This window comes from Vanacampus margaritifer, chromosome 11 (assembly GCF_051991255.1).
Source record: "Vanacampus margaritifer isolate UIUO_Vmar chromosome 11, RoL_Vmar_1.0, whole genome shotgun sequence".
Lineage (NCBI taxonomy): Eukaryota > Metazoa > Chordata > Actinopteri > Syngnathiformes > Syngnathidae > Vanacampus > Vanacampus margaritifer.
The window spans coordinates 5,750,001-5,776,313 of NC_135442.1; the positions used below are offsets into that span (position 1 = coordinate 5,750,001).

Sequence of the window (26,313 nt, forward strand, 5' to 3'; positions counted from 1 at the left end):
TAAAAAAATAAAAAATACCTAATCAAATATGCTAGGGGGATGAAAAAAGGCAGCATTTTATGTGATTTTGCAGGGTTCTATTCTATTTAGCAAGTGCTGACGTTTACTGTAATGAAGCAATTTAATGGCGCTGGGAGGCAGTCGTCTGGCGCACAAACCAACAGGGCCAAGCCTCATTGGAAAGGAACAGGTTATCTTATTCACTGATCCCATTCCCAACCATTACTTTTTATAGCTGCGTTAACCTGGTTAGGATAGCGGCATAGCGGGATATCGCATTGTAAAGGAAGCTCATCCTTCACGGTGTGATCACGGGACCTACAACGGGCTGATATAAAAAAAAAAGAAAAAAGAAGTGTTTTCACAGCTTCTCCTATTACCTCAACCTTCATGTTTCTAAGGCCGACTTTATAGGCATTAAAAGGATTGCAAGGGTTGGACAGTATAGCTTCCTCTACATTTGATATGTCATACACCGGCAAGCAAATAAGAAATAAATATAAAAGGGCCATGCCATCAAAAAGTGGGGACATAAAAGAGGATGTTTACGTGTAACCGCTGGCAGCTTTTTGCGCCACGAGGATCCGAAACAGTTCACGTCCCAAAGAAGGTCGTTTGTCCAACACGGGCAGGACAAAAGGTGAAATGAGACAAGTGAGGCAATCTTAGATCAATATGACATGGGCATCTCGCTGCTAGATTTGTCAGAAACTTGCCGGAGAGAAGGATGGGAACCAAAAATGGGAACTTCTGCATTAAAAACAGAGTTGAAGGAAGTGTTTCTCATGAGTTATAAGGCATCTTTTTTTTTTCTTAGTAGTTTTGTATAATACGGTCCCTTGATTTGCTGGTATTTATTCATTATCAGAGTAAATAATATGAAGATTAAAGATTTAAGAAAAAAACTTTGCAATAAAGTGTAAATTAATACGTTTAAATTTAGATTGAAATTCATGCTGTTTTTCTATTTTTCCCCGTATTTTTAAAGCTATTTTACCTCTGTAAGGCTTTTATTTAGTATTATTATTTAGTAAGTGTATTAAAGTACGTTGTGTATAAAATGTACTATAAATCAGTGTTTCTATTGGGGGCCTGACCGATATGAATTTTTTTCTTTCTTAAGGTTGCTGCTTGAAAAAATGAGTTAAAAAATGGAAAAAAATGCAGATTACAAATTAATCATCTGATTAACAATTTTTTTTTTAAAAAGTATCAAATGTATTTCAATAGTTTTTTCGGATAGGATTTACGCTAATCACGGACCACACTGATTTAATTATGCATATATATTTAAGGTTATATATTGTATACTTACAGTATGTATAATCAATAATGAAAAAAATAGTGTTATTCACATGATTTTACAGCACTAATTTGCTATTCAAAATGCATCAAGCACCAAAACAATATTTGAACACATCTAAAAGACATATTTCATTTGAGTCACTTCATCTGCCATGTTTGAAGTCCATCCATAGACCTTGTATGCATTTTGGCGACTGAAAGAAAGGCTTTGAAAGCGAGCTCTAAGTGTTAATTAGAATTATCTGTACAACAACGTGAAGAAAGGATGGTGGGCGCGAACCTTCAAAGAGTGGAATTGAAATGAGAAAAGGAAGGGAGGTTGCCGGGGAAATGATGGCCGAGGATTTCTTAAAGGCTATGAATAGCGGGAAATATTAACCTGTGTCAAATATGAAATGAGTGGGAGGTAAAGTGCAGAGTTTTGCAGCATTCAATGTTGTTTTTAACAATCTTATAATGATCCAAACTAGAATTCATTCTGCAGAGGGAGGCGATCTGCCAAGGCCAAAATGTTAATAAAGTGAAAACATTTGTGGGGCAATGTAGATTATTATTATTTTTTTTATAATTAGCAGGGCTGTAACAATACACCAAACATGATATTCAATAAAGATCAATCAATTTTTTTTATATTTAATTAAATTTTACGTTTGAAGGCGAATTAACATGTTGGGAATTTAATTTCATTTTATTCGACGACGCCTTTTCCAACTCAAATGATACCAAAATGCTAACCAATGCAATTTCAGGGCTAGCATTAGCCTTAGCATTAGCATCAAATGAACGTCATTAAACGGGTAGTAGGACTAGGTTTGCTGAAGGAATGTATCTACAATCTAGGCTTACATTTTTTTAAATTAGATTAAAATGCTAATAATACTAATTCAATAAAGTTTGGTACCAACTACAGTAACAATAGAGAGCTATTACGTTTGTATTTAACTTTTGAAGATATGCTACAGCCGCTGGAAGATCCCTGATTTTTATGTTAGATTTGTAAAACAAAGATGTCTGTTCACTAAGAATTATTATTTTTTTAACTCCAACATTTTATGAACCCTAAACGATGGTCAATAAATATATGCTTAAAAATAAAAAAAGAAAGAGCTGGAGATTGTATTTTTTAAATTTTTGATGACAATATTTACCCTTTTAATGAAAATTATCATCGGTTATCGGCGTCCTTGACTACTAAAAAACGTAATGGTCTATCGCTAAAAATGACATTGTGATGTCGATTTGAATTCAATTAACTGTTCAACCCTGCTAAGAGTATCCGTAAACGTTCCGAGTGGGCCGACCGTTTCAAAGAATCTTCCTGTGGCTCACGCGAGCTCCCTTGATGAAGTGTGAAAAGCTGTCAGTGACGAATGGAAATCTATCGGTCCACTTTGTACGGGGCAATTCGTACCGCCTGGCTCATTTGGGCATGCATGTAATAATATTCTGTTGGGAACGCTGCGGGTTTCAATCACTGGGGGGGGGAGGGGGGGGGGGTAACTCCACAACAAGCCGATTCCATCCGCGCAGCCCCGTGGCCAATCCAGGTCTGGGATCTACCTCCCTCTTGGCTGGGTGACGTTGCATGTTCTATTTCCAGACCGAGGGTTGAAGTAAGGCTGCAGGGAGTGTAACACTGACCCGCGTGACCTGTGGCCTAGAAAAGCTGCCTGAAGCGCCGCGCAACTCCTTGCGCCCGTTCGCGGCTCGCCTTTTCAAAGCCAAACAACAACAAAAAAAAAACGCTCTCGCGCAGAGTATGTCTTGCCAAATGATTTGCATCCTTTTTTTTTTTTTTCGCGCCTTTGACTTGTTGTCAATGTATTCGCGGCTGCCGCTTGCCTGGTCTCTAGCGGGTACGAGATGGGGAGAAGTGCTTTACTTTCAGGCCTCGTGTCCACGGGCCGCACGTCCGCAGTCATCTGTCACTAGTTTACATACGTGCTATGACACTTTCTCTCTCGGTGGAAAGCCATTGTCACCACTTGGCCGCCAGCAGAGGTTGCCTGGGTGCGAGATGGGTCTCCCCCAGGTACCTCCAGGGAGCCGCGTTAGGCCTAACTGACAGCCTGACAGCGCCGCACACACCCGCTCACATGCCTGGCCCGGGCGGGAGCGCCAGCAACTCTTAACAGCGCATCAACTGGCAAGGTCCCAAGGCATGGCACGCTTTGCATAAAGCGGCGTCTTTGCCATGCACCACCACTTTTTTTTTCCCGTATTTATTATTATTATTATTTTTCACCCCTCTAGCCTCTTTGTGCTCTGTGTACGTTTTGAAATGAATAATGGAAACAACAGAGCTGACGACTCATGGGATGCATTTAAAGATGTGGGAGAGTTAGACGATGCAGAAGCAAGGGCTAAATGAATGTACTATTGTTCTATATCTTACAGATATTTTTGCGATAAAATGCTAATTTCCGATGACGGCATAATAAATGAGAAGCAACAATGAATTTTTTGAAAGTGCCAGGACATTGTCAAGCGGTTCGGAGGTCAAACTGGCACCAAGCAGCTGGCAAACGTTGGCGTTGTCTTTTTTTCTTTGGAAACCATTGAAGGGAAATTCCAACTACTCAAGGCAGGAAATCAAATGAAGAAAAATCAATTGTAAAATACTTTTTTATTATTAACTCATTCACTGCCATTGACGGCTATAGACGTCAAAAATTCATTTGAACTATTTCTATTAGTTAAACATTTTTTTCCATTTTTGTTAACAAGAGTATGAAAACCTAGAATTTTTATTATTGTACATTTAGAACAGATATAAAAGTTGTGATTAATCGTGAGTTGACTAGAAGTCATGCGATTAATTACGATTAAAATTTTTAAATCGCCCGACGTCCCTAATTTTTTTAAATCGCGTCAGGCGATTAAATTTTTTACTTACAGTAATTGCATGACTTCAATAGTTAACTCACGATTAATCACAAATTGTATATCTGTTCTATACGTACAATAAAGGTTTTCATACTCGTGTTAACAAAAGTGGAAAAAATGTTAAACTAATAGAATTAGTTCAAATGAATTTTTGACGTCTATAGCCGTCAATGGCAGTGAATGAGTTAAGCAAAGTATCCTGAAACTCTGCTTCCTAAAAGTAGACTTCACCATGAAATATGATTATTAAACAGTTTTACAAATGTTTTTGTAGTGCTGTTTCTTAAAAAAGTAATTTATTATTATTAATTCATTTGAATTTACACGTTCGTCATATCCCTCGCTTTACACTCAGGCCTTTTCCCCCTCAGACAAAAAAAAAAAAAAAAAAAGAAACGAAGAAAGAATATTCCACAAGTTACTAGTGCACACAAAATTGCATCATACAATCTGCTGCAGGCCATGTGGAGGCCAAAATGAAAGTTCACCCAGTACATTTTTCTGTATTTTTAGAGACATTTATACTATGACTATGAGGGGTTCAAATCTCCTCCTGTTACCTACATCATTTTTTTTTTTTTTTAGGCTTTACATGATCATGATTTTTTGGGCCGCTCACCAATTAATGAGTGGAAAAAAAAGTCACAGATTCAATCAGAAAAAAGGAGAAATATACAGTATGTATTTAAAAAAGGTTGATATTTACTGTACAATCGAGCATTGCCATTCGCGGTGGATCAGATCAGAGTAAAGCCTTTTTTTTTTTTTTTTAATCACTGTAATGTGCTTCGTGTCAACATGATATTAGCATAAATGCCGTGTGGCTATATTGCATGTATTTGCTATTACTTTAAAAAAATATATTTGTGTAAGCATAAGATGCAATGATGGCCACAGCGGGAACAACATAAAAGTGGTACAGACTTGTCCTGGCTACTCAACAGAATATGATAAAGTGACAATAAGTTGATTTGAAGAGAAAAAGAAGAATGAAATACACGTTGCAAAGTCAGCCGTGTTTAGTGTTGGAGAAATACTCTTTCAGCCAAACAAAGCAGCCATCTAAGATCCCCTGTCTACACTTGGGTATAAGCTAAGCAACTGCCACGTAAAAAAAAAAAAAAAAAAAAGAGAATGCAAGTTTATTGTTCACTTATATGTATAACAGAATGTTAACTCATTCACTGCCATTGACGGCTATAGACGTCAAAAATGTAAAAAACTATTTCTATTAGTTTAAAAATTGTTTTCACTTTTGTTAACAAGAGTATGAAAACCTAGAAAAAAAGTATTGTACATTTAGAACAGATATAAAATTTGTGATTAATCGTGAGTTAACTATTGAAGTCATGCGATTAATTACAGTTAAAAAATTTAATCGTCTGACGCCCCTAATTTGTAATAATCTTTTCTTTAAAAATAAAATAAAAGATTATTTAAAAAAAAATGTCTAGGTTTTCATCAAGTGAAAAAAAAAAGTTAAACTAATAGAAATAGTTTAAATGAATTTTTGACGTTTATAGCCGTCAATGGCAGTGAATGAGTTAAATATGTGGTGTATGCTGGATATATAAAGGATTGTGTTCAGTGATAGACGTGTGACTGTACACACAGGCCAATGGCTGTATTCCAACCGCGTTTGGCTTTTCTCCGAAAAATCTTCGCCTGGCATATCCGCCCTCCGTCACACGATGCTCCTCCGTGTGGAAGTGAGCGAGCAGGCAATAGGGCGATGTAACCGTAACAGCTATTTCAGAGCGTGCAGTCAACAGAACTCCCAAAGGTGATTTCCTGTTAATGAACACAAAAGGAGCTTCAGCCCTCTTAAAGCTCTCGGATGATACGGAACTCTTGAGTGCTCTTTTCTTATATGTTTTCTCTTCTTGTTAAATTAATTTAGTTCCCGGTGGACTTTGAAAGGCACAGTCAAATAGGCCACACGCATGACTAATAATAGTAACAATAAAAATACAGTGGCGCCTTGAGATACGAGCGAGCTGACTATTAAGATTGTGCTGCTGTTTGGCTGATTCTTTCACAACAGGCAGCAGATTGGCACATATTGAACAATTTTTTCATTTATTGCCACTCCAAGTTGAAGAGTAATGTCCAACTAAACACACACAATGACGTGTTATGTTTTTAAAACAAACACACAGCTTCAGCTTTGGCTAACAAGTCCATTTAGCTTGATGCTAATAAGGGATGCAAACATTTCATAGCTAGCAAATATGATTTGTGCCTGGCTGTTCTGAACAACACAACACATGCAGGTAGAAAAATACTCACAGTAGAGCTGCACAATAAATCAAATTTGAAGTATTTAATTTGAATTCAAATGGGTTTTAGCTGCTACATATCTAATCAAGCACATTTTTAAGCAGTAGTTAGCCAACCAACAATGAACGCTCGATTAGAACTTCACAAAGCTGCCTAAAAAACAAAATAGTGCACAATACAGGGTGAGCCTAAAGTCACCTGGTGGACTGATATAACGCTTGGTAAGTTTTAAATTCTTGGGTAAATATATTTATTCATTAGTTTAATTTTGCACTGAAACTGTTTGTTGAAAAGTAGAACAATAACAATTAGTTTTTAAGAAGTGTGTTTAACAATCGTGATTACAATATGGATCAAAGCAATTGCGATTACTAACGCACGCGAATATATTCTTTATCCTCTGCGAAGAACGGTTAATATTACCACGGCAACACAATACCCATTGAATTCAGCTCATAACAATTGATAATCGTGACTGCAAAACTGATCAAAATAATAGTGATGATCATTTTCACCACAATCAAGCCCTAACAAACATTCTTTATCCTCCGCAAAGAAAAGCTCATATTTACACGGCTTACTGAGTACTGACCGTCTCGGTGTACTGTATATCCTCATGTCTGTATTACACTGCCCCCAAGTGGCCAAGGCATGAACACCAGAAGGAGCACCACAATGTCCACTGAATGTAGCAAAAAAAAAAAAGTGTCAAAAACTGTACGATTCTTGAGGATTATAATTTCTATGAATTTCACTGAGTTACACGTTACAAGCGTGGCCATGTAACCAATCACATCCGTATCTAGCGGCACCGCTGTATTACTTAACTTAAAAGGAGATATTTGTGATACTCGCAGTTGACTAACACAGCTGCCTGCAGCCTGATAAGCTGGTCAGTGTGAGAGCCGAGCGACAGTGCTGGCTGCTGTAGTCATGTCACAGTGTCACTGCAGATACCCGCTGCCTGGCTGCAGTCGAACGCCTTAAAACTACACGACAGCAAATACGAGGCTGGACGGCCTCCTCCCCCCACCACCTCCTCCTTCCCTCCTCCGCTCATCACATTCCTCGTCTCCTCTCCACTCCGTCAGGCAGCATACAAGCCCTCCACCCCCTCCTGCCCTTCCCATCCTTGGCACCAAGACACCACCCCCCCCACCCCCCGCACACACACATTCGCCCCCCACCCCCACCCCGCCAGCGTCTGGCATTCTGCCGACCCGGCGTCAGGTGATCTGCTCTGCACACGATGAATGAATTGTTAAGGACCTCCTTTGCTGCCATCTTTCCTGACCACTCCAGCTACGAGGAGTGTAATTTCAAGTGAATAGTCATACATAAATATGGATGAATAACAAATAATCACATATGTGTATTTACATTAGAGTGCATATTTGAGTGTATCCGTCAATATATAAACAATTTGATGGTTTATTATACTGAACAATTAATATATTGCAATGCAAATTGGCATTGCAATGTAGAAGAATGTCATTTTCAAATTGGGGGGATAAAAAGGTTCATTTTGGTCAGCCAGTGGGCTTTCTCTTTTAAATATATATTTAATATTTACATTGAGACATGTTTACATATCGACGCCTTATAATTTTTTCAGATTTGTTAGGAAACACAAAACATAGAACCATTTGCATCATGAGGAGATGATTTTTGCAAAAAAATAATAATGACTTACTCAATTATAAATGGGGAAAATATAATTTATAAAAAGCTAAAGTGATAAAGCTACATATTTGTTTGCATTATTGCTATATTCTAACACGTGCCACACTTGTTTGGTGGAATTTTGTCACGATATCATAGTCTGCGCTAAAAAGTCTGCCGGTCAGTGTTTAACTCATCCACCCGCAGCCATTTCCACTGAAGCAACCCCCTTCACTCCCTGCTGTTTTACTGGATTTTGACTGATTTTGCAAGGCCCACAGAATATTGTGTTCTATTGCTATAAAAACATGGACCCTACCAAAAGTAATGCAGCAGTTTGCATTAGAATATAGCTAAGTTTCATCATTATTCAAAAATCTGTTTAGAACTGCGGGTAAATCAGCTTGTTTGCAACATGGCCCTGATTGATCTCTTATACTCTGCTGCCACCTGCTGGCCGTTTTTGTAATAACTACCATTGCTTCAACCGTTCTGTGCAGTTGAGAGGCTGCATCAAATCCTTTTGTGTGCTCTAGCATTAAAAAAAAAAACCTGAAAAATGTATAAATAAGTCTTTGCAACACTTAAAACATTTAAAATAGAATGTATTTATACGTTTTTGGGAGCAAATGAGTTAATAAGTTAACAACTCGAATTCAAGTAGATAAATAAACTGTCGGTCATATTAATTCATGGCTCATTTGCATAACCTATAAGACGTAAACATTTATGTATAATAAATCTGGTACTGTTTATTGTAATACAGATGAATTTATTGCTTGTGTTAGTTGAAAAATGCATGGGAGGAGGACCTTGAAAAAATAATCACATATTAAAATGGCAATCAGCGTTGAAATTGCAGTTACCGGTACATTAATTTTAAAAAATAATTCAGCCTTAGTACCAACACCTGAAAACAGAAAAAGAAATTTTGAAAAACACATTTTAACTGCAATAGTCAAGTTGTTATCAAAGAATGTAAATGTTATTCATTAAGAATGAAAAGAATGAAAAGGAAAATAATGTGGACATGCTATGCTGGCAATGTTATTATTCGCAGTGATGGCTGAATTTTTAATCAGTGATGGTCAAGGTTTTCAGCTATAAATTTCTATGGCCACTTTTTAATGAAATTAAAAAGCCTGGAGTACATACAGTACAGTACGTGTTTTATAAATGACATTAATTACTTTTTAAAATGAAATTCTTATGAGAGCCACTTGTGCAACATAAATGCTTAGATAGGCTGGTAAGAAATGTCAAAACGGACTCGATAATTATCTTGAAATTCAATTTGACAAATAACCAAGAAACATGAGGACGGTCGTGCTTGCATATGATTGGACTTTGGTGCGCTAAATATCAGCATTATTCAATAAACAAGTTAATACTTGCATATATGTATAGTAATCACTGAGTTGCATATTCCAATATGCAAACGACGACATATTGTGCTAGAGCAAGATAAAAAACGAGTGACATTGATGCTACATTAAGTCCAGCGCACCCTTCGTCTGCAAAAATTTATTCAAAGTGAATTTCCAACCAAAGTTGAGCTTCTCTTCAATTTGTCGACGTAAAGCCAGAGGTATCGCTCTCAGGCTTGCAGCTTGTTGAAAAGAGTTCCAAACACATGCTAGCAGGACTTGCATATAATGAAGCTGACAAGTGTGGTGAAATAGTGATGTAATAGCCTCCCCCTCTGCTGCCGCACCAGCTTTTCAGAACCGGCTCCGAACGGCGGCCTCCGTTGCCAGATTAGTCCGAAACCATATTGTGAAAACACGGGAGGAATTTCAATACGGCCAAATATTGAGTTTTCTCTTATCCACTTGTGAAAGGCTTACTGCATTCTCCCAATACAAAACTCCCCAACAGCATGCAATAATGAAACACCTTGGAAGAAGGACAGAGGAGGAGAGGAGAAAAAAAACAAAACGCCTCCCTTTACCAAGGTTACTCAATGATAAGCAACTCAGGCGCACAATGATGGCAAAAAGAGCTGGCTATTATCAAAAGTCACCCAAGTGTGGACTCTGAGAGCGACTGTAAATAATTTAGACAAATACCTGAACGTCGGCTTTATGTGTGTCTTTATAATGCCTTCAAACATTCATCATTCGCACACAAAAATATTATTGTATTCCATTTTAAGCGCAGGTTGCAAACGCGGCCTCGTGGTAAGGAAGCGTGTTGAGCGCTCGCCGTGTAAACAACGAACAAAAGCACATTGAGGTGACGAAACAGATGATTTAAGAAGGGGGAGGAGACAAATGAAGCCCGGCTGGCTTGCACCGAGGATATGATAATTACCACCTTTTATGAATGCACATGAATCTCCCCATTAGGAGCCTCAATGCTAAACCTACTTTGGCACACCTTTGGGATTTTGTCTATTCTGGCCAATCCCCAGCAGACATTCCGCTACCTTGACTCCTTCCCCGAGATGAAGAAACATCTCGAGTAAAGGAAAGCGCCAATGTGGTGACAATAAAGCAACTCGGAGCATGTTGCTCTCACGCGCGAGTCCGCCGCGTGTGTAAGCACGCTACGCATCACGGCAGGGACGGCAATAACATCATGGAACGTGCGCGGCAAAGATTAGCCGCTCATAAAAACAAATAGAAGGAGACAGAAAGGGAACAAGACATTCTGTGCACCCTCAAGGTGCTTGTGTGGGGGGGAGTGGTCGGCGGCGTGAGGGTGGGTGACGAGCACAAAGAGAAACAGACGAACGCGGGCTTGTAAAGTGCATGGAAACGCATTATCTATGACGGGATCATGTGCGATTAAAATGGAATAAAGGGATGGAGACGGTGAAATGCAACTGAAGTCAAACAGCTTGGAGACGTTTTCAGTCAGCGTGTATTACAATTTTGTTCGCAAATGTTTCATAGTTATACATAGCAACAGTTTAGATCACCGTTTTTGGGGAAATGCCTCAAAAATTGAGAGAGGAAAAAAAAAAGACGAATCAATCAATCAGCAGATTATCAGGGGTGCCGGGTGAAATTAATCAATTTCATTATATTGGTCTGAAAATTACTGTAATATCTCGTGATCAATACTATTAAAAATAAATAAAATTTAAAAAAAAACAGGGCACAGGGTGAAATTCACCAATTTCATTTCTTGGTCTGAAAATAATTGTAAAATCCTGTGATTAACACTCAATTTTTGGGGAAAAAAAAACAACAACAAAAATAGGGGGCTTAATACAACATCAGGTGAAATTAAGCAATTTCATTATAGTTGTCTAAAAATTACTGTAAAATCCCATGATTAACACTCAATTAAAAAAAATTTAAAAAACAGGGGGCTTAATACAGTACCTATAGGCACTACCTAGACGTTCTAAAAATAAATAAATAGAATCACTGATTTATAGCACATTTCACACAACGCAACTCAATGTGCTTCAAATACTCTAATTAAAAGTATAACATTTAAAAGCAGTTACAAATAGTTACAAAGTAAAGAAATACAAAAAGAAGGTGACTAAAACGGTTAAAATTTTCAAAAGCATTATTTGAAAAAATACTTTGAAAGACCATAGATCAAAGAAAGATCAAAGCTATGGGAAAGGAGCACAGTTTTAAACCTGGATTTAGTGCATTTACACTTTATTGGTATTTTTCAAATATTTTTTCATTTATGTTATTCACTTTTAAGTATACTAGCAAATCGGGGAGCCATATTATCCACAAAAACAGAAAGAGCAACAGAATAAAACATGGCTTTCTGTGAGTATATTGAGCTTTGTGTTCAATTAAACAACATTTTACACCGACTGAATCAATTTGTGAGGAGATTGAGACGGCTTCATTTCAGTATTCCGGCTTTATGTGACATTTTTTTCTTTGCAAGCATGAAAGTAACGCACAAGAACAAAGCAAATTTGACTTCAGACCAGAGGAAAATCCAAAAGATTTACTCCACAAATAGTTGTCAATGTTGGCAAAGTGGCAAGATTAATATCCAATCAGCAATGGTGGTCAACACGATTACAAGTCCTTTTAACGAGCAGATGCTAACTAAATAAGCATACTTGCTAACGACTAGCACGAACATGAGCAGAGAAGAATACATTTTGGCAACCGGCAATGTGCAGCAACATCTCCAACAGCGCATATCAAGTGCTGCATATATAAATTTGACCAACGATATATATATGAACTCTACCACTCTATCATGGTAACGCTTGTCGGTAACAACAACGCATCTGCCTCAGTGTGAAAATGCCTCCAAGCATGTCGGACCACAAAGCCGGAAAAGCTGCCAGCACCATTTTTTAATTTTTTTTTTTGCCAGCTCCGAGCTGTGCAGTAGGATCGCAAAACACCAATACGCTTTTAACTGACTGGAACCGAGCTATAATGGAGTGTCACCATCTATAAATTAGCACATCAATTATTGTAATAAGTGAGTAAATAATAAAAAGACAGTTTGCGCACACGACGGGTCCAAAAACTGGAAATGAATGAGTATGTTACCGCAGACGTTAGCTAGGAGGAGGAGCCTATATTTATACTTTTAATATTTATAATATCAGCAATGTTATTTGTTTGTGTTTAGGCATAGATTATCAACTGGGCCGAATATCGGCGCCGATATTCAGCATTTTGACAAATATCGGCATCGGCCATTTTGACGCTTTATACGGCCGAGAATAGATGCATTTAAAAAAGTGTTCAGCGGGAAGAAAAAAAAAATCTGAGAAATAATTATTTAACATTTCATAGATGCTTTTGATCCTGGGAACTACTTTTGTTTTGGTTTGAAATTAAAACTAAGATAAGTAAAATTGTAACACTTGATCTACTGAAGGAAACAATAGGGAGCTATTTACTTAAGTTTTTATTTAACTTTTGAAACACGCTCCTGCCCTTGGAAGAAGAACTTTTTGTTAGATTTGTAAATTGTTTTTTTTTAAGCCTAAACGTTGTTCAATAAACATATGCTTGAAAAAGAAAAAGAGCTAGATTTTTGCTAACAATATTTTCCCTTTTATTAAAAATGAATATAAAAATATCGGTCCTTGACTACAGTACTAATTATCTGTATCGGTATCGGCCCTGGAAAAACATATCATCTCTCTCTATTTGTGTTTGCGCCATTGAAGGCTGAATTTGTGTTTTTGTGATATTTTTGGAAGATCTCTCTGACTGTACAATGCATTAAGAAACACTTTGATTAAAATGTTTAACCTACGTTTATAGCGTGATACACACAGTAACCGTTTTATGAATTGTTCACACACACACACACACGTGAATTGTTCTCGCAATAAGTATACATTGTTAAGGTATTGTGTAGTTTGCTACCACATATCTCAAACAATCGCCTGAACGGTTATTAAAGTTTTTTTTTACGAAGGCGACACGTGAACTCAATTTACATTGTTTCCTAAGCGTCCCAGAATGGATTGTGCGCCGCAACCATGCATCGACAAAACTATGCGGCGAGAATGACTAATTAGGCAAACCTGGTTTTGTTTTGTCTGCCTAAATCTAAATCAAATGCCGTTCCTCTGAGAGAGAGAATATAACACGGATGGATGCCGTTTAGACCCTATGCTGTCACTCAAAAGAGAAAATAGTGGAAGGGGGGGGGGGGGGTTAAAAAAAAAATCTGAGTGGACAGTTGCATGTGTCTAAACGAGATGGTGGGAGGAGGAGGGGGGGTTTGAAAGAGAGGATGTCAAGGATTCACGGTCCTTCATCTTGGCAGTAGAGCAAACACATCCCTCAGTGTAGCAACAGACAGCTGCCTCCACTTTCCAACGCGGCCCAACTTTAGATCACTGCAGGAATTGTCAGCGTGCGCGCACAAAAATGGAGAGCGGCCACCGGGGGGGGAAACGAGCGGCCATGTCGAAAGAAAGCAGGTGGAATGGAGGAGGAGGAAAAGAGGAACGGGCAATGCGTTGATGTTGACGTGTGGAGTGTCACGCACCCACCGGGGACCTTCGTCGCTTTTTGTATAGCCGCGCCGGCCGTTTAACATCCTGTCCTTAAAGACGACAATCCGGCACTGATCTCACACCGCGCAGTCAAAGGGCTTCATGTCAAACAGATCCATCGCCAAAGATGAACATTGTATTGATTTACAACATCGACATCCCAGGGGCTGTGTTTTCTTTTCTTTTCCTTTTTTTTTTTATGACACCACAAGGTAATCACAAGCCGGCTTTACTTGTCACCATTAGTGCACATACATGGAGTGTCAGTGTTGATGTTTACTGCTCCCTTATAGCGACGCTGTGGGCCGGCGCTGTCAATTTACACCATCGCTAATGGTGTTACACGCTGCCCATTATGGGCTGATCGTTTAGAGGGGGGGGGGGCTCAGACGCTGCACGGAAACACGTGTGGCAATCAAGTCTGAGGGGAATCAAACGGGCATATAATACAGTAATTCGGCTATGATCACGTATGTTGGGTACACATACACAACACAAAAGCTACTGGGGGGAAAAAAATGGCCTTATAAAGATAATAATGCTTAATATTGATTGACATTAGAGAGGTAATCATTTGCAATATATTTCTGCTCCTTAAGAATGTTGTTTTATATGATATTGTCTTTTTTTCTTTTACAAATGAATGAAATAAATGATCAATATTTTTTCCCCATTTTATTTTTTTTTTATTTAAAAAAAAAAAAAGTATTTGTTTTAATTTTTTTCAGTTTTTCTTTTTATTTATTTTATCTTTGCCCAAAAAAATTTACATTAAAGTAAAAATTTGCAGCCATTGTAATGATCATTAAATCCAATTATACGTTGTTTTTTTGCTGCATTAGATCACAGGTGCAAATGATCAATATATATATAGTTTTTTACTATTTTATTTTTATTTGTTATGTTACTTTGTTATTTTCTCTATTTATTTTATCTTTGACACATTTTCTAATGAACATTTAATCCAATTGTGCATTTTTTTTTTTTTGCTGCATCGTATCAGGTGCAAATGATTAAAAATTTTCTTCTTTTACTTTTTTAAATGTACTTTTTTATTATCTCTATTTTTGTTTTTATTTATTTTATCTTTGACAAATTTCCTAATGAAGATTTAATCCAATTATATATATATATATATATATATATATATATATATATAAATTAATAAAATATAATTTGGGATTTCAGGTACACTCAACACTGGGCACAGTGAGTCCATTTTGTACATAACAGATTTTCAATGAGAAATATTTTGTAGTACCGCAATTTCCGCACATATAATATTTGGTTATTTAGCTACACAAGAGTGGCAAAAAAATTATAAGAAGAAAAGAAACACTTCTACACTTGATAATAACACACTTGAGTGACTAAATATTGTGGCCACTACTATAATTGCATTCATTAAAAGTATTTCAGGGAATTTAAATTGCAGCAATCTGCAGGTTTGTACATAAATAATAAATAAGTTAATAAAGCAGAGAGTAAAGAGCGAGAAAAAAAAAATCACATTTGTGTTTCCTCCAAGTGGTTCACATCGGCTTCTTGTTCTCGTTTTGCTGCAGTGTTTGAAAGTGTGAACGCGTGTGACATTCAGCAGAGTGGGGAGATGAAAACAAGGGGCGAGCGCTCTGTCATCACGTTACGCCGCCGAGCTTCATATCAAGCAACAACTTGGATTAATATCTTCATTTCAGATGTGAGGCGGCTGTCATGCACGCTGGAGGTGCCTGAGCGAGGTTAAGTAAGGACCTGTCACCTCTAAACACTACAGGGACCCTCGTAAAAGCGCCCCCCCCACACCCCCCTGTACTTGTGGGCTGGCTGGACACTTCATTAGGTACACATGGACGGTCTAATTGCACCCAACACGACAGCTGAATTGAAAATGATGCCTGTATAAAAAAACAATTATTTATTAATAAATGCTACCGTGGCTGTAGTTTGCAGTGGTGTGGAACTGCACTCTATAAATAAATAAAAGGTATACAATACCAAAAAAAAAAAAGTCATGTCTAATACAATGCAGTTCTACACCACAACAAAAATGAATATATTGTTGGACAGGCGCAATCAAAACTGAGCATTATCATCTTTTTGAAAGGTGGAATTTGATATTATGCTTAATATTGTGGCCGCTAGGTGTATTATAAGGTACTCAATAATTGGGATATTAAAAAAAAATAAAAATAATAATAATAATAATAATAATTGATAATGCACTGCGATTTTGGATTACTTTTCATTTTGTATCATATTCAACGTTCTATGTGCATTTCCATTTACAAATACAGGTACAATTAGTAGAGAGAGAAAAACAAGTATGATTTAAAAAAAAAAAAAAATCAAGTACAAATAACCGCCTCAATAAAAACTGAGCAACAAATTTAAAACCCACTTTACAACAACACATTAGAACTAAACACTCCAACATAATGGATGCACTTTTTTTTTTTTTTTTCCACGTCCCCACTGAATGACGGGTGCTGGAATGCTGTTTTGTTTTTTTTTTTCAAGAGGAATGAAAACATACTTGAGCTCATTGCTGATGATGCTAATTTTCCTCTGCAGAAGCAGGCGGAAACATGCAAATCAAATGTTTGAATACAATTAAGTGCTTTGGTCCATGGAGGTGGACGTGGATGACTTTGGACAGATTTGTTGCTAAAGCACACAACTTATGCTCACTTGATGTGTGTGTTTTAACTGAGAGTGTGTGTTTTCTCCACATTTACTGCTTTGCCATAAACACTTTACGGTCAAATCGGCAACATATGGTTGTCTTTTTAAATGATGTAAAACTCTTTCATTTAAATATGTAAAAAGTATGTTGGCATAATTCATATATCAGTGTCAAAAATAATGCATGAATACTAGATAGTTGTTGGTTGTATACTTAATTTTAAGCCAGCTTTCTGTTCTGCTATGTTTTTAATTAGCAAACTCATATCATGCAGAGCACCTGTAATGTTAAAAATGTAATGAATTTTCCCACAGACTCAAGCATCTGTTTGAATTATACCAAATATACAATGTCCTTCAAAGCCCTTTTTTTTTTTTTTTACACGCACATGTTAATAAAATGTCACCTATAAATGATTTAATATTAATTCTACATAAGTGGGACCAGGACAGTCATGAGAAAGGAAAAGTTGAATTGCAGCAAAAGCAGAAATATAATTAAACGTGGTTCTAGTCCTTTAGTCTTCCTAATGAGCTGTACTTTGGTTCTAATTGATACTGTCACATCTCTTGATTATAAATGGAACATGACTTTTCCACAAAAGGTCTCAACTGACACATTTAGTGGAGGGGGGTGTGGGGGGGGGACAAACACGTACACAAATGCAATCCTCTTTTCATGGCTATAAAAGACGAAATAATAGCAAAGATATGAATTTGAAAAGGAGGGACGTACCATAAAAGCTGGTGCTAGTAATCATGTCTTCACGCCTGGAAACGAGAGGAGAAGGAAGACGGCAGATTCGCAACGTTCACCAGGTGGAATTCCAACGGCTTGCTTCTCATTGCAGCCACACGAGATCTCCTTTCACAACTTTCACACAAACACACACACACGCACACACACACACACACACGAATGATTTTTTTTTTCAGCCTCCCTGTTGTGTCCACGCAAATCAGCGTGCATGCATGCGAGGAGGAAGAGGAGAACAACGAGGATGTTTTTTTTTTTTTTTTTTTTTTAAAGAAGAAGAAGAAGAAGAAGGCTGCACAGGAGTGTGACACTTCTTGCAGGAGCCTGACGAGACACACTGAGGATGACATGAGACATACACACGTTCCTCATGCCGCCCATTCGAGGAAGAGCAACCCCCCCACCCACATCCCTCTCCCTCCTCCCCTTTACTTTTGCAAATAGATTACTTGCAAACAGTTGATCGAGCGAGTCTTCGCGTCCCGACGCCTTATAATGCGTCAAGTTTTTCGTCCGCTTTTTTCGGTCTTTCTTTCGAATCAACGAGCGCAAACTTGTTGTTTCAACTTATTCAAATGCGGACGTGTGTCATCATCCTGCAAGCCGCGTCGTCTTGTTATGCTTTTTTTTTTTTGGGGGGGGGGGGGGGGCGCGATGAAGCTGCATCCGTATAGATGGCAACGGAGAAGGAGACTCGCGAGGAGCGTATAATAATAATAATAATAGAAAAATATATATATATATCACACGGCGAGAAGGAGGATGGAGGCTTACCTGTGTAGGTGACAGGGCGGCTGCGGGCTTTTTACGCGAGCATCGATCCGAGTGCGGAGGTCTGGTGGCTGTCGCGGGGCGTTAGTGGCTGCCCGAGCCGCGGCTCGACGGCGGAGAGCATTCCAAGTTGCTAGTGCGAGCGAGACTGACCACTGCCTCTGCCATGTTGGAATTCCAAGCCCTTGGACAGCTGCTCGGCCGACTGGAGGGGAGGCAGGCGCGCTGCACACTGCGCATGATCGCTGCAGGAGAGAGCCAAATTCAAAGAAGTGCCCCTAATGAGCTGCGCGTTCACGAGGAGACTCGGTCGTCGCAACACTTGGCCCGGAAAGCCGTTTTCGCATATTGATATTCTAATTACGATCGTGTGCGTGCATTGCGCTGGCCTTCAACGGTCTCTGCATTGATTCATATCAAGAATAAACCAAATGAGACCAAAATAAATAATTGCAGGACATTTCCCACCATGAATGTGCCCTATCATCCGTAAAGCTAAATTTCAAAGCAAAAAAAAAAAAAAAACGACCTGCAAAAGTGTGCGCACCCCCTTACAAGTGGGGATGTGGCAGTGTCCATAACTTACCAGTAACATTCGAACTTAAAAGGGAGTCAGCATACACCTGCCACCATTTAAAGTGCATCCGACGAGCTCCAAGCAAAGTTCAGATGTTCTAGTAGGCTTTTTTTTTTTGTTGACATTTTTGTGGTTACAAGCCTTATTGTTCTAATAATCTTATTGTTCAAAAACATCAGTCAGGAGAAGGGTAAAAAGGAATTCATATGGCATCAAACATACCATATAGAACAGAATGAAGACAGTCATCAAGTGAAAACAAAACAACTCGAAAGTGTACGAAAAGATGAAAAGAAAATTGGTCAGGGAAGCTGCTAATCGAGGCTGACGTGACGGCAACATTTCAAGGAGCTCCAACAACCACGCCTGGCTACATTTAGCAAAAAACACTTAAAATCTCTCAAATCAAGTGGGAAAAAAAAACTTCAGACTTCTGCTAGTAGCAATAAAAGTTTAGGAAAGCCTACCAGAACATCTGAAGTTTGTTTGGGTTAATCAGTCACTTTAGATGTAGTGACTACCATTTTTTATTTTTTTTTTAAAGAACGTGATAAGATGAACACATAGCTTGAACAGTTCCACGTTAACATGATCAGGTTTTAACATGAAAAGTTTCACGTTTTAATGTGGTAAGTTTCGCACTATACATGAACAATTCTACGTTAACATGCTAGGTTTCACGTGATGAGTATCACATGACAAGTATTCACGTTTGAATGTGATAAGTTTCACTTTTTAATGTGATGCTAGCATGTTAAAACATAATATGCTAGCACGTTAATTCACTGCCATTGACGGCTATAGATGTTAAAGGTCCATGTTAGCTGAGCTGGCAGTGAATGAGTTTTAAGTTATCACATTAAAACACACCAAGTTTAACTTGCGGTTTGACTGTCGATGTTGTTTTTGTGATATACAGTAAATCAAAGTTACTAGCTACATAACTACGCTGCTCTTCTGTTATGCTGACAAGTGTTTAAAAATACTAAAAAGAAGACTGTTATAGCTAGCTAGCTAGATCTCTGCTAGTGACCTAGCTAGTTAGCTAGCTAGTTAGCTAGCTAGGTCTCTGCCACTGACATAGCTCACTAGCTAGTTAGTAGGGGTGTGAATTGCCTAGTACCTTGCGATTCGATCCGTATCACGATTCATAGGTCACGATTCGATGCCGATTAATCCCGATACGAATCGATAAATTGATTATTGCGATTTTTTTAAATCAAATTTAGAAAATACTAATCAGTAAACTTGTACATGTACAATGTAAGATTTGTATGAAACTTCAGGCTTATGACTGTGAGCCACTTTATTTAACAAACAATCTGTTTCATGTTTGAACAGCATTGAAATAAAATATGAAGGCTTATTATTCCATTAATATAGCATTCTTCCATGCTTAACGTGTGAAACCTAACCCTACGTGAGATGTTTTGTTGAATATTTCCATAAAAAATGATGTTAAAATATTGAATCGATTCGAGAGTTGCGCGCTTGTAAGATTGCGATATATTGCCGAATCGATTTTTTTTTTTAACACCCCTACTGGTTAGCTAGCTAGGTGTCTGCCAGTGACCTAGCTGGCTAGCTAGTTAGCTAGCTAGGTGTCTGCCAGTGACCAATCTAGCTAGCTAGTGAGTTAGTGCCAGTGACCTGAACCAGAAGGAATTCCTTTCTTTTCATTCTGCTGAATACAGAAGCCAAACTTATCGTCTTATAATATGGACCCCCCCCGCCCCCTACCCCCCATTTCTGGTGCGGCAGCAATAAGCATCTAACATTGTTGAATCCACATGCATAACACATTGCCAATACAAGTAGTGAACAAAAAATTGTGCTGAAATATATTTTTAATACACCTCCACAGATAGGTGGCCACAATTTTACATATGACTAAAAGGCACGATATTATTATTCCATATTTATTTCATTCCTACATTAGAGTGGGGACATTGCACCGGCTGCACCTCTTCATTATGTGTCCGTGGCCTTGACAGAGGGAGGTAATCTCTTCTCCTTTGGGGAAGCAATGCAGGGAGACCCTGGTTAGACACATGATATGAGCATCGGCACCAAAAGTCCCATTATGCCTTCTCATATCCATAGCCAAGGCCCTAAGAGTGATGCATTGATTCAACCTCCACCACTCCCCTGGCTGCACCATGCTAATTCAAACTCGATGAGGTCTTCGGAGAAATCCGACCCGCCAGGCGGGACGCCACTCGTGCGGCTACTCCAGATAAAGAGCTGTCCGACGGTAGGTTCTATTTTTATTAAAAGCTTCTACGTAATTCCATTGACGTCACTTCTTCGTTGAGCGCTACAGCGGCAGATTGTAAAAAAAACACAATCATTACATTGTGCACACGAAACCGCAGTGCAATAACGGTCCAAGCCAACGTCGGCACGTACGGGAGCAGCCTGTGGAAATCTCGGCGTGCTTAGAGGTCACGGTGAAAAACAACAGCAGTGCATTTCCAGGTGTAGCCACAGCCATTGTCTGCTTCCTCATATGGGCATGTTGAGACGCTGCCTTTGTCCTTGTGTCAGCAGGCAGGACATTCTAAATTATTTTGCTCAGCTGCCTCCCTGAACCCTTGCTACAGCACGTCAACGCACACATCACGCCGACACCCGCACACACCGATTCCGAGATCACAGTTCATGTCCATCACAAGCTGAAATCCTGCCCGGGAACACGTCAAAGCTTGACGATTTGAAGGAGGATATTAGGCATTGTTGTTTTTGGGGGGAATCTCAATAATGCTTCCGAGCAATCTGACTGACATCAAAATTGATTGCTTAAGTGAGTAACGCTTAGTGTTTGATAACATTTCATTTAAAGGATGGGCATAATAATCGATTAGTTGATTAAGTGACCGTTAAGAATTGTGTTAATTGTGTGGAAGTGATCGCCTCTTGAAGCAATCCAGGCAAAAAAAGGAAGTCTAGCACTTGTTTGCAACCAACCAAAGGCGCTGATGATTTCACAGCAGAATAGAAACCGCAGTTCAGAACATTTATAGAGATTGGTCTCCCAAAACAAATCACAAATAAAACATAACAATGACTTCATGGGAACTGCAGTAGTATGCATGTTTCAAGCTATCAAATGCCTCCAAAGATGATTTCAGGACTAATTCACTCATGAAGCCATCGTGATTCTTGGTGAGCAACAAAATTGATATTATTGTGATGTGGTTTACTACCGGTACGCAAAACCACACGAGGATCAAAGAATAAACCAGGAAGTAACACGGGAGATGGCATGCTACACCATGCGTGTAAAAAACACAAACTGAAAAAAACACTTTTTTAAGAAATATTTAACAATATTCATAATACTATCTTGTCAGCCTGCCAGTGGCTAAGTAGAGAGTAGTCTTAAATAGGGCTGGGTATCGATTCTAATTTCCTCAATCGATGCGATTTCGATTTTCCCCGATTTGATTCGCTTCAATTCAATCCTATATCGATTAATTATGGCACATCAATTCTTCTTAAATGACATGATTAAAACTCCACAAATATTAAATTCCAAAGTACATTTTGCGGAGGTCGTAACTGGTCACATGATTTAGTTTATTAATGAAAGTGTTACACAAACATTGACATCGGCATGGATGAGATGAAACTATTTTCGCAATCTAATTCAATAAAATACAAAAATATTTGGCCTTTAAAATTCAATTTCCTTAATAATTTATGGGAAAGAGATATATAAAATAATCAATGCATTGTTTTATGAATCGATATCAGGCTTGAAAAGGAAAATCAATTCGATATCGATTATTCGATTTTTTTTTTTTTGAGCTCAGTATTGTTCATTCGATTTGACATCATCATTGCTCTCCTTTTTTTTAAAAAACAAACAAACAAATAAATTAAAAAAATTTAATAAATGTTTTTTTTTTAAATATATATACATATATACAGTATATACATATACACACACATATATATATATATATATATATATATTTTTTTTTGTATGTGGGTGAGTATGTGTATGTGCGTGTGTGTGTGTGTGCGTGCGTGCGATTATTCGATTTTTGAAAACCCAGCCCTAGTCTTTTTTTTTTTTTAAATTATTATTATTTTTATTTTTTATGTTTTTTTTTTTTTTTTTTTCCAGCCCTAGTCTTAAATGCACGCAAGTGCATCACATCACTGGGTGATTGCCGCTTAAAATAATATCCACACTCTCACGCCCCAATACAAAATGTGATTTAAAACAATACTTAACATCATTTATGTACATATGAAATGACACGTGCGTTCATTTGAAGTGGATAAAACTCAATGTGACCACTTTTTGTCATTCCTGTGTACTTGTGTATAATACTATCATAACTACTCGAACAATTATGAAAAGAAATGATGTTGCTTTTGCCCTAATTTTGCACATTGTATTTCTTAACGACACTCTTTGTACAACTTGTGTACACTAAGTGCATATTGTTGTTATGTCAATGCTATAAAAGTAGAAGCCACTCCTGGCCACACAAATCCCTTGCATGTTTTTCTTTCAATACTATGATCCCAACTCTGAATATGTCTGTATGATTTAGTCCCTAAAACACTCATTTCTCACATTATTTCAAGATGTGTATCCGAGTGTGCCCATCTACCCGGACTTGAAGTCTTAATAGGGCCAAGCTTTGCAGTGAATAGAGCCCACAGAGGATAAGCTACTAAATCTCGCAATAAAAGCAATGTGATTTACAGTAAATTCCACAAGGCTGACAGTGCCACAGCTGAGGGCATAAACATTCCTTTCAGTGCTGTGCCTCAATTCTGTCCGCCGTGAACCGCAATCACGCAGGCACGCCGCTCGCCGCCGCTGACTTTGATAAATCGCCAGGAAGTCTTACTGTTGGCACAAAACTACAACTTGTTCACTCGCATTTCTGCATTTGTCCCCCCCCCCCTTTTTTTTGTCCACGTGCACTCATCTGTCATTGATTGATTAGCTACGGCCAAATCTCATTTTGACTCACATTTCACAGTGAATGTGTTATTTATAGGCGCTCTATCTCAAGGAATAGGGTGGCTTTTTTCGTAAAACGTGCTTCCCTATTTACCTGCAACGCGGGTGCGGAAGTCCATTCCGTGACTTGACCTGACCACCAGTAAACGAGATTAGAAGTGGAAAGCTTTTGTGGGATTTCACTTCCTAAAAGCAACAATGTGTAACAATTTTACCTGTAAATAGCTTCGAAATCATTTTGGTGTCCACTCGTCACTCTACTGTCACTTCCATGAAAACTCACTATGTAAAAAAGCGGCATTTTGCTGAATTTAACCTACCAGATAACGCCATTTTGTTTCCCAATTGCTTTGTTTGTACTGTACTTCTAACTCAAGCATTAGCTAGCTAACAGCCAATCAGATCCGACACTGTTTTGCTTGCCGCAGTTAATTCATTCACTCGCAGGCATTTTAACTGAAGCAACCCCCTTCGCTCCCAGCTATTTTACAGGATTTTGCGAGAATATTCTGTTCCATGGCTGTAAAAACATGGACCCTACCAAAAGAAAGATGACCAATTAGCATTAGAATAAGTTTCATCATTATTCACAAACCTGTTGAAAACATTGGGAAAAAGAGCTTGTTGCAACACGGCCCTGGCTGATCTCTTATACTCTGCTGCTACATGCTGGCCGTTTTTTTGTCAGCACTACTACTACTAATTTTATTTGATAAAATCCTGATAAACAATGATTTGTCAGCCATGTTGATTGCTTGCCATGCTTGAGAAAACAAAACGCTCCATTCTAGACAGACAGATTCGAACAAAATTTGTATTCGGACGTGACGCTCTCCCAGTGATGTTGATTGGTTCCCGTTTGCGGTCTATATTGTAAATGGATCAATGGGCTGCTCCCTCTAAATTGGGGGCCAGGGGTAAAATGGAGGGAAAAAAAATGAAATAGCACCGCATTGGACCAAAAGATGCCGGTCCACCAGGCATCTGCCCTGCATGCCAGATGGGCAGTCCAGTCCTATCTATAAGCGGAGTATAGTTTATGTTAGCATGGTGCTATCAGTGCTGTTGGGTCAGTATAATGTTGTTTAAAAAAAAAAATTCTATCTAGAGAAATAATGAGATAAAATAGATGAGCTTTTCCTCCCTTTACAAGACTCTGACCAAATGATATGCGACTTTTAGTACAGTACAAACCTTGAATTTGGTCCGAAGTTCGAAGTCCGAAATTCCTGGAATATTGGTATTTTCTTTTTTTTTCTTTACATTTTTGTTACTCGTTATTATTTTTTTTACTGTCAAGATTGGTTTAAACATTACTGACAACGTTGCCTGTATAGTTGATAAAGATTTTATGATAGTGACGCTGGACCATTTTTAATTATTTCCTTTGGTGAACAATGTTTTGAAATAAAAAATAAATAAAACAGAAGCGGTTGCGCAGTATTCAGAAGTGAATGTTTGCAATCATTAAAACGCATCTATTTTGAATGTGATAGAATTGGTTGACAAATCAATATGGGAAAAAGTGGTTTGTATTGATTAGTCTTTTGGGTAGATCCATTTTAATTAAAATGTAAGAGAGTGCATGGCACTGATAGCAACTGTTCCTTTTTTTTTTTAATTCAGTTTTTTAAAGGAGAAAGCATGGCTGAGTAATGCTCGCATGGAATTACACCTTGAGTACTGAGGCTACATATGATGCATTTTCTATTTCAATAATGGACATAAATAATAATTTAGTTACGTATTTCAAAAAATGGTGTGAATATGAACAACCGTGCATGCATTTTAATCGAGGCACTTAAATGGTAATTATTCCACTCAGCCTCAAACGTAGGTAACAAATGGAATTCAATCAGTGTCCGTGCATAATGATGGTCATTAGAAGAAGGAAAATAATAATGACATCCTCTCTGCATTAAACCTGGAGACACTTTACACAATGATCCCGCCGCCGTTATTGATCTCCATGGAGATCGGCAATTGTCACTTTTCAGCGTTATGCTTGAATGTTAAATACAGCTCGTTTTGTTTTCCTGCAAAGCGTTTCAGCTGGCGTTAAATGTTTCATTTCATTTACTTCGCTACTTGAAATCCGTGCTCTCGTTTGACATGATTTTAATTTGGCGCATTGTTAAAGCTGCCTCTACGGTTCTCACTTTAATTTTTTGGGTAAAAAAAAAAAAAAAAGAAGTAAATAAACACTACTTCTGCTTTTTTTCAGTTGAGAATTTTTTTGCAGCCATGAATTTAGTAGCGACTGTTGCCACCCCTGGTCAACACCTTCATTATGGTATCATAAATAATAATAATAATAAAGGCTCAAGGCTGTGCCAGATTTTTAATGCAAAACCCAAATCCATTTTTATCAACACCTGTAACTGAAATTCCAGCCTTTGTGTTTTGTTGATTATCCTAACAGTTGCTTACGCTCATCGTACACT

The 26,313-nt window shown here is 38.1% G+C and overlaps 1 protein-coding gene across 5 annotated transcripts in view; it reads right to left on the bottom strand.

The window, feature by feature from the left end:
* Positions 1-26,313, bottom strand: part of fign (fidgetin) — a 77,199-nt gene that overhangs the window by 22,584 nt on the left and 28,302 nt on the right. For 4 of the 5 annotated variants that reach the window (XM_077580806.1, XM_077580807.1, XM_077580809.1 and 1 more), the window contains 2 exons: positions 18,309-18,550; positions 17,514-17,651 (listed from right to left, as the gene is read on the bottom strand). In XM_077580806.1, coding sequence (XP_077436932.1) covers positions 17,514-17,538 — 25 coding nt within the window. In that variant the 5' untranslated portion in view covers positions 17,539-17,651; positions 18,309-18,550. Of the gene's footprint in view, positions 1-17,513; positions 17,652-18,308; positions 18,551-20,785; positions 20,896-26,313 lie in introns of those variants that run through there. The other variant, XR_013296032.1, reaches the window with a different exon arrangement.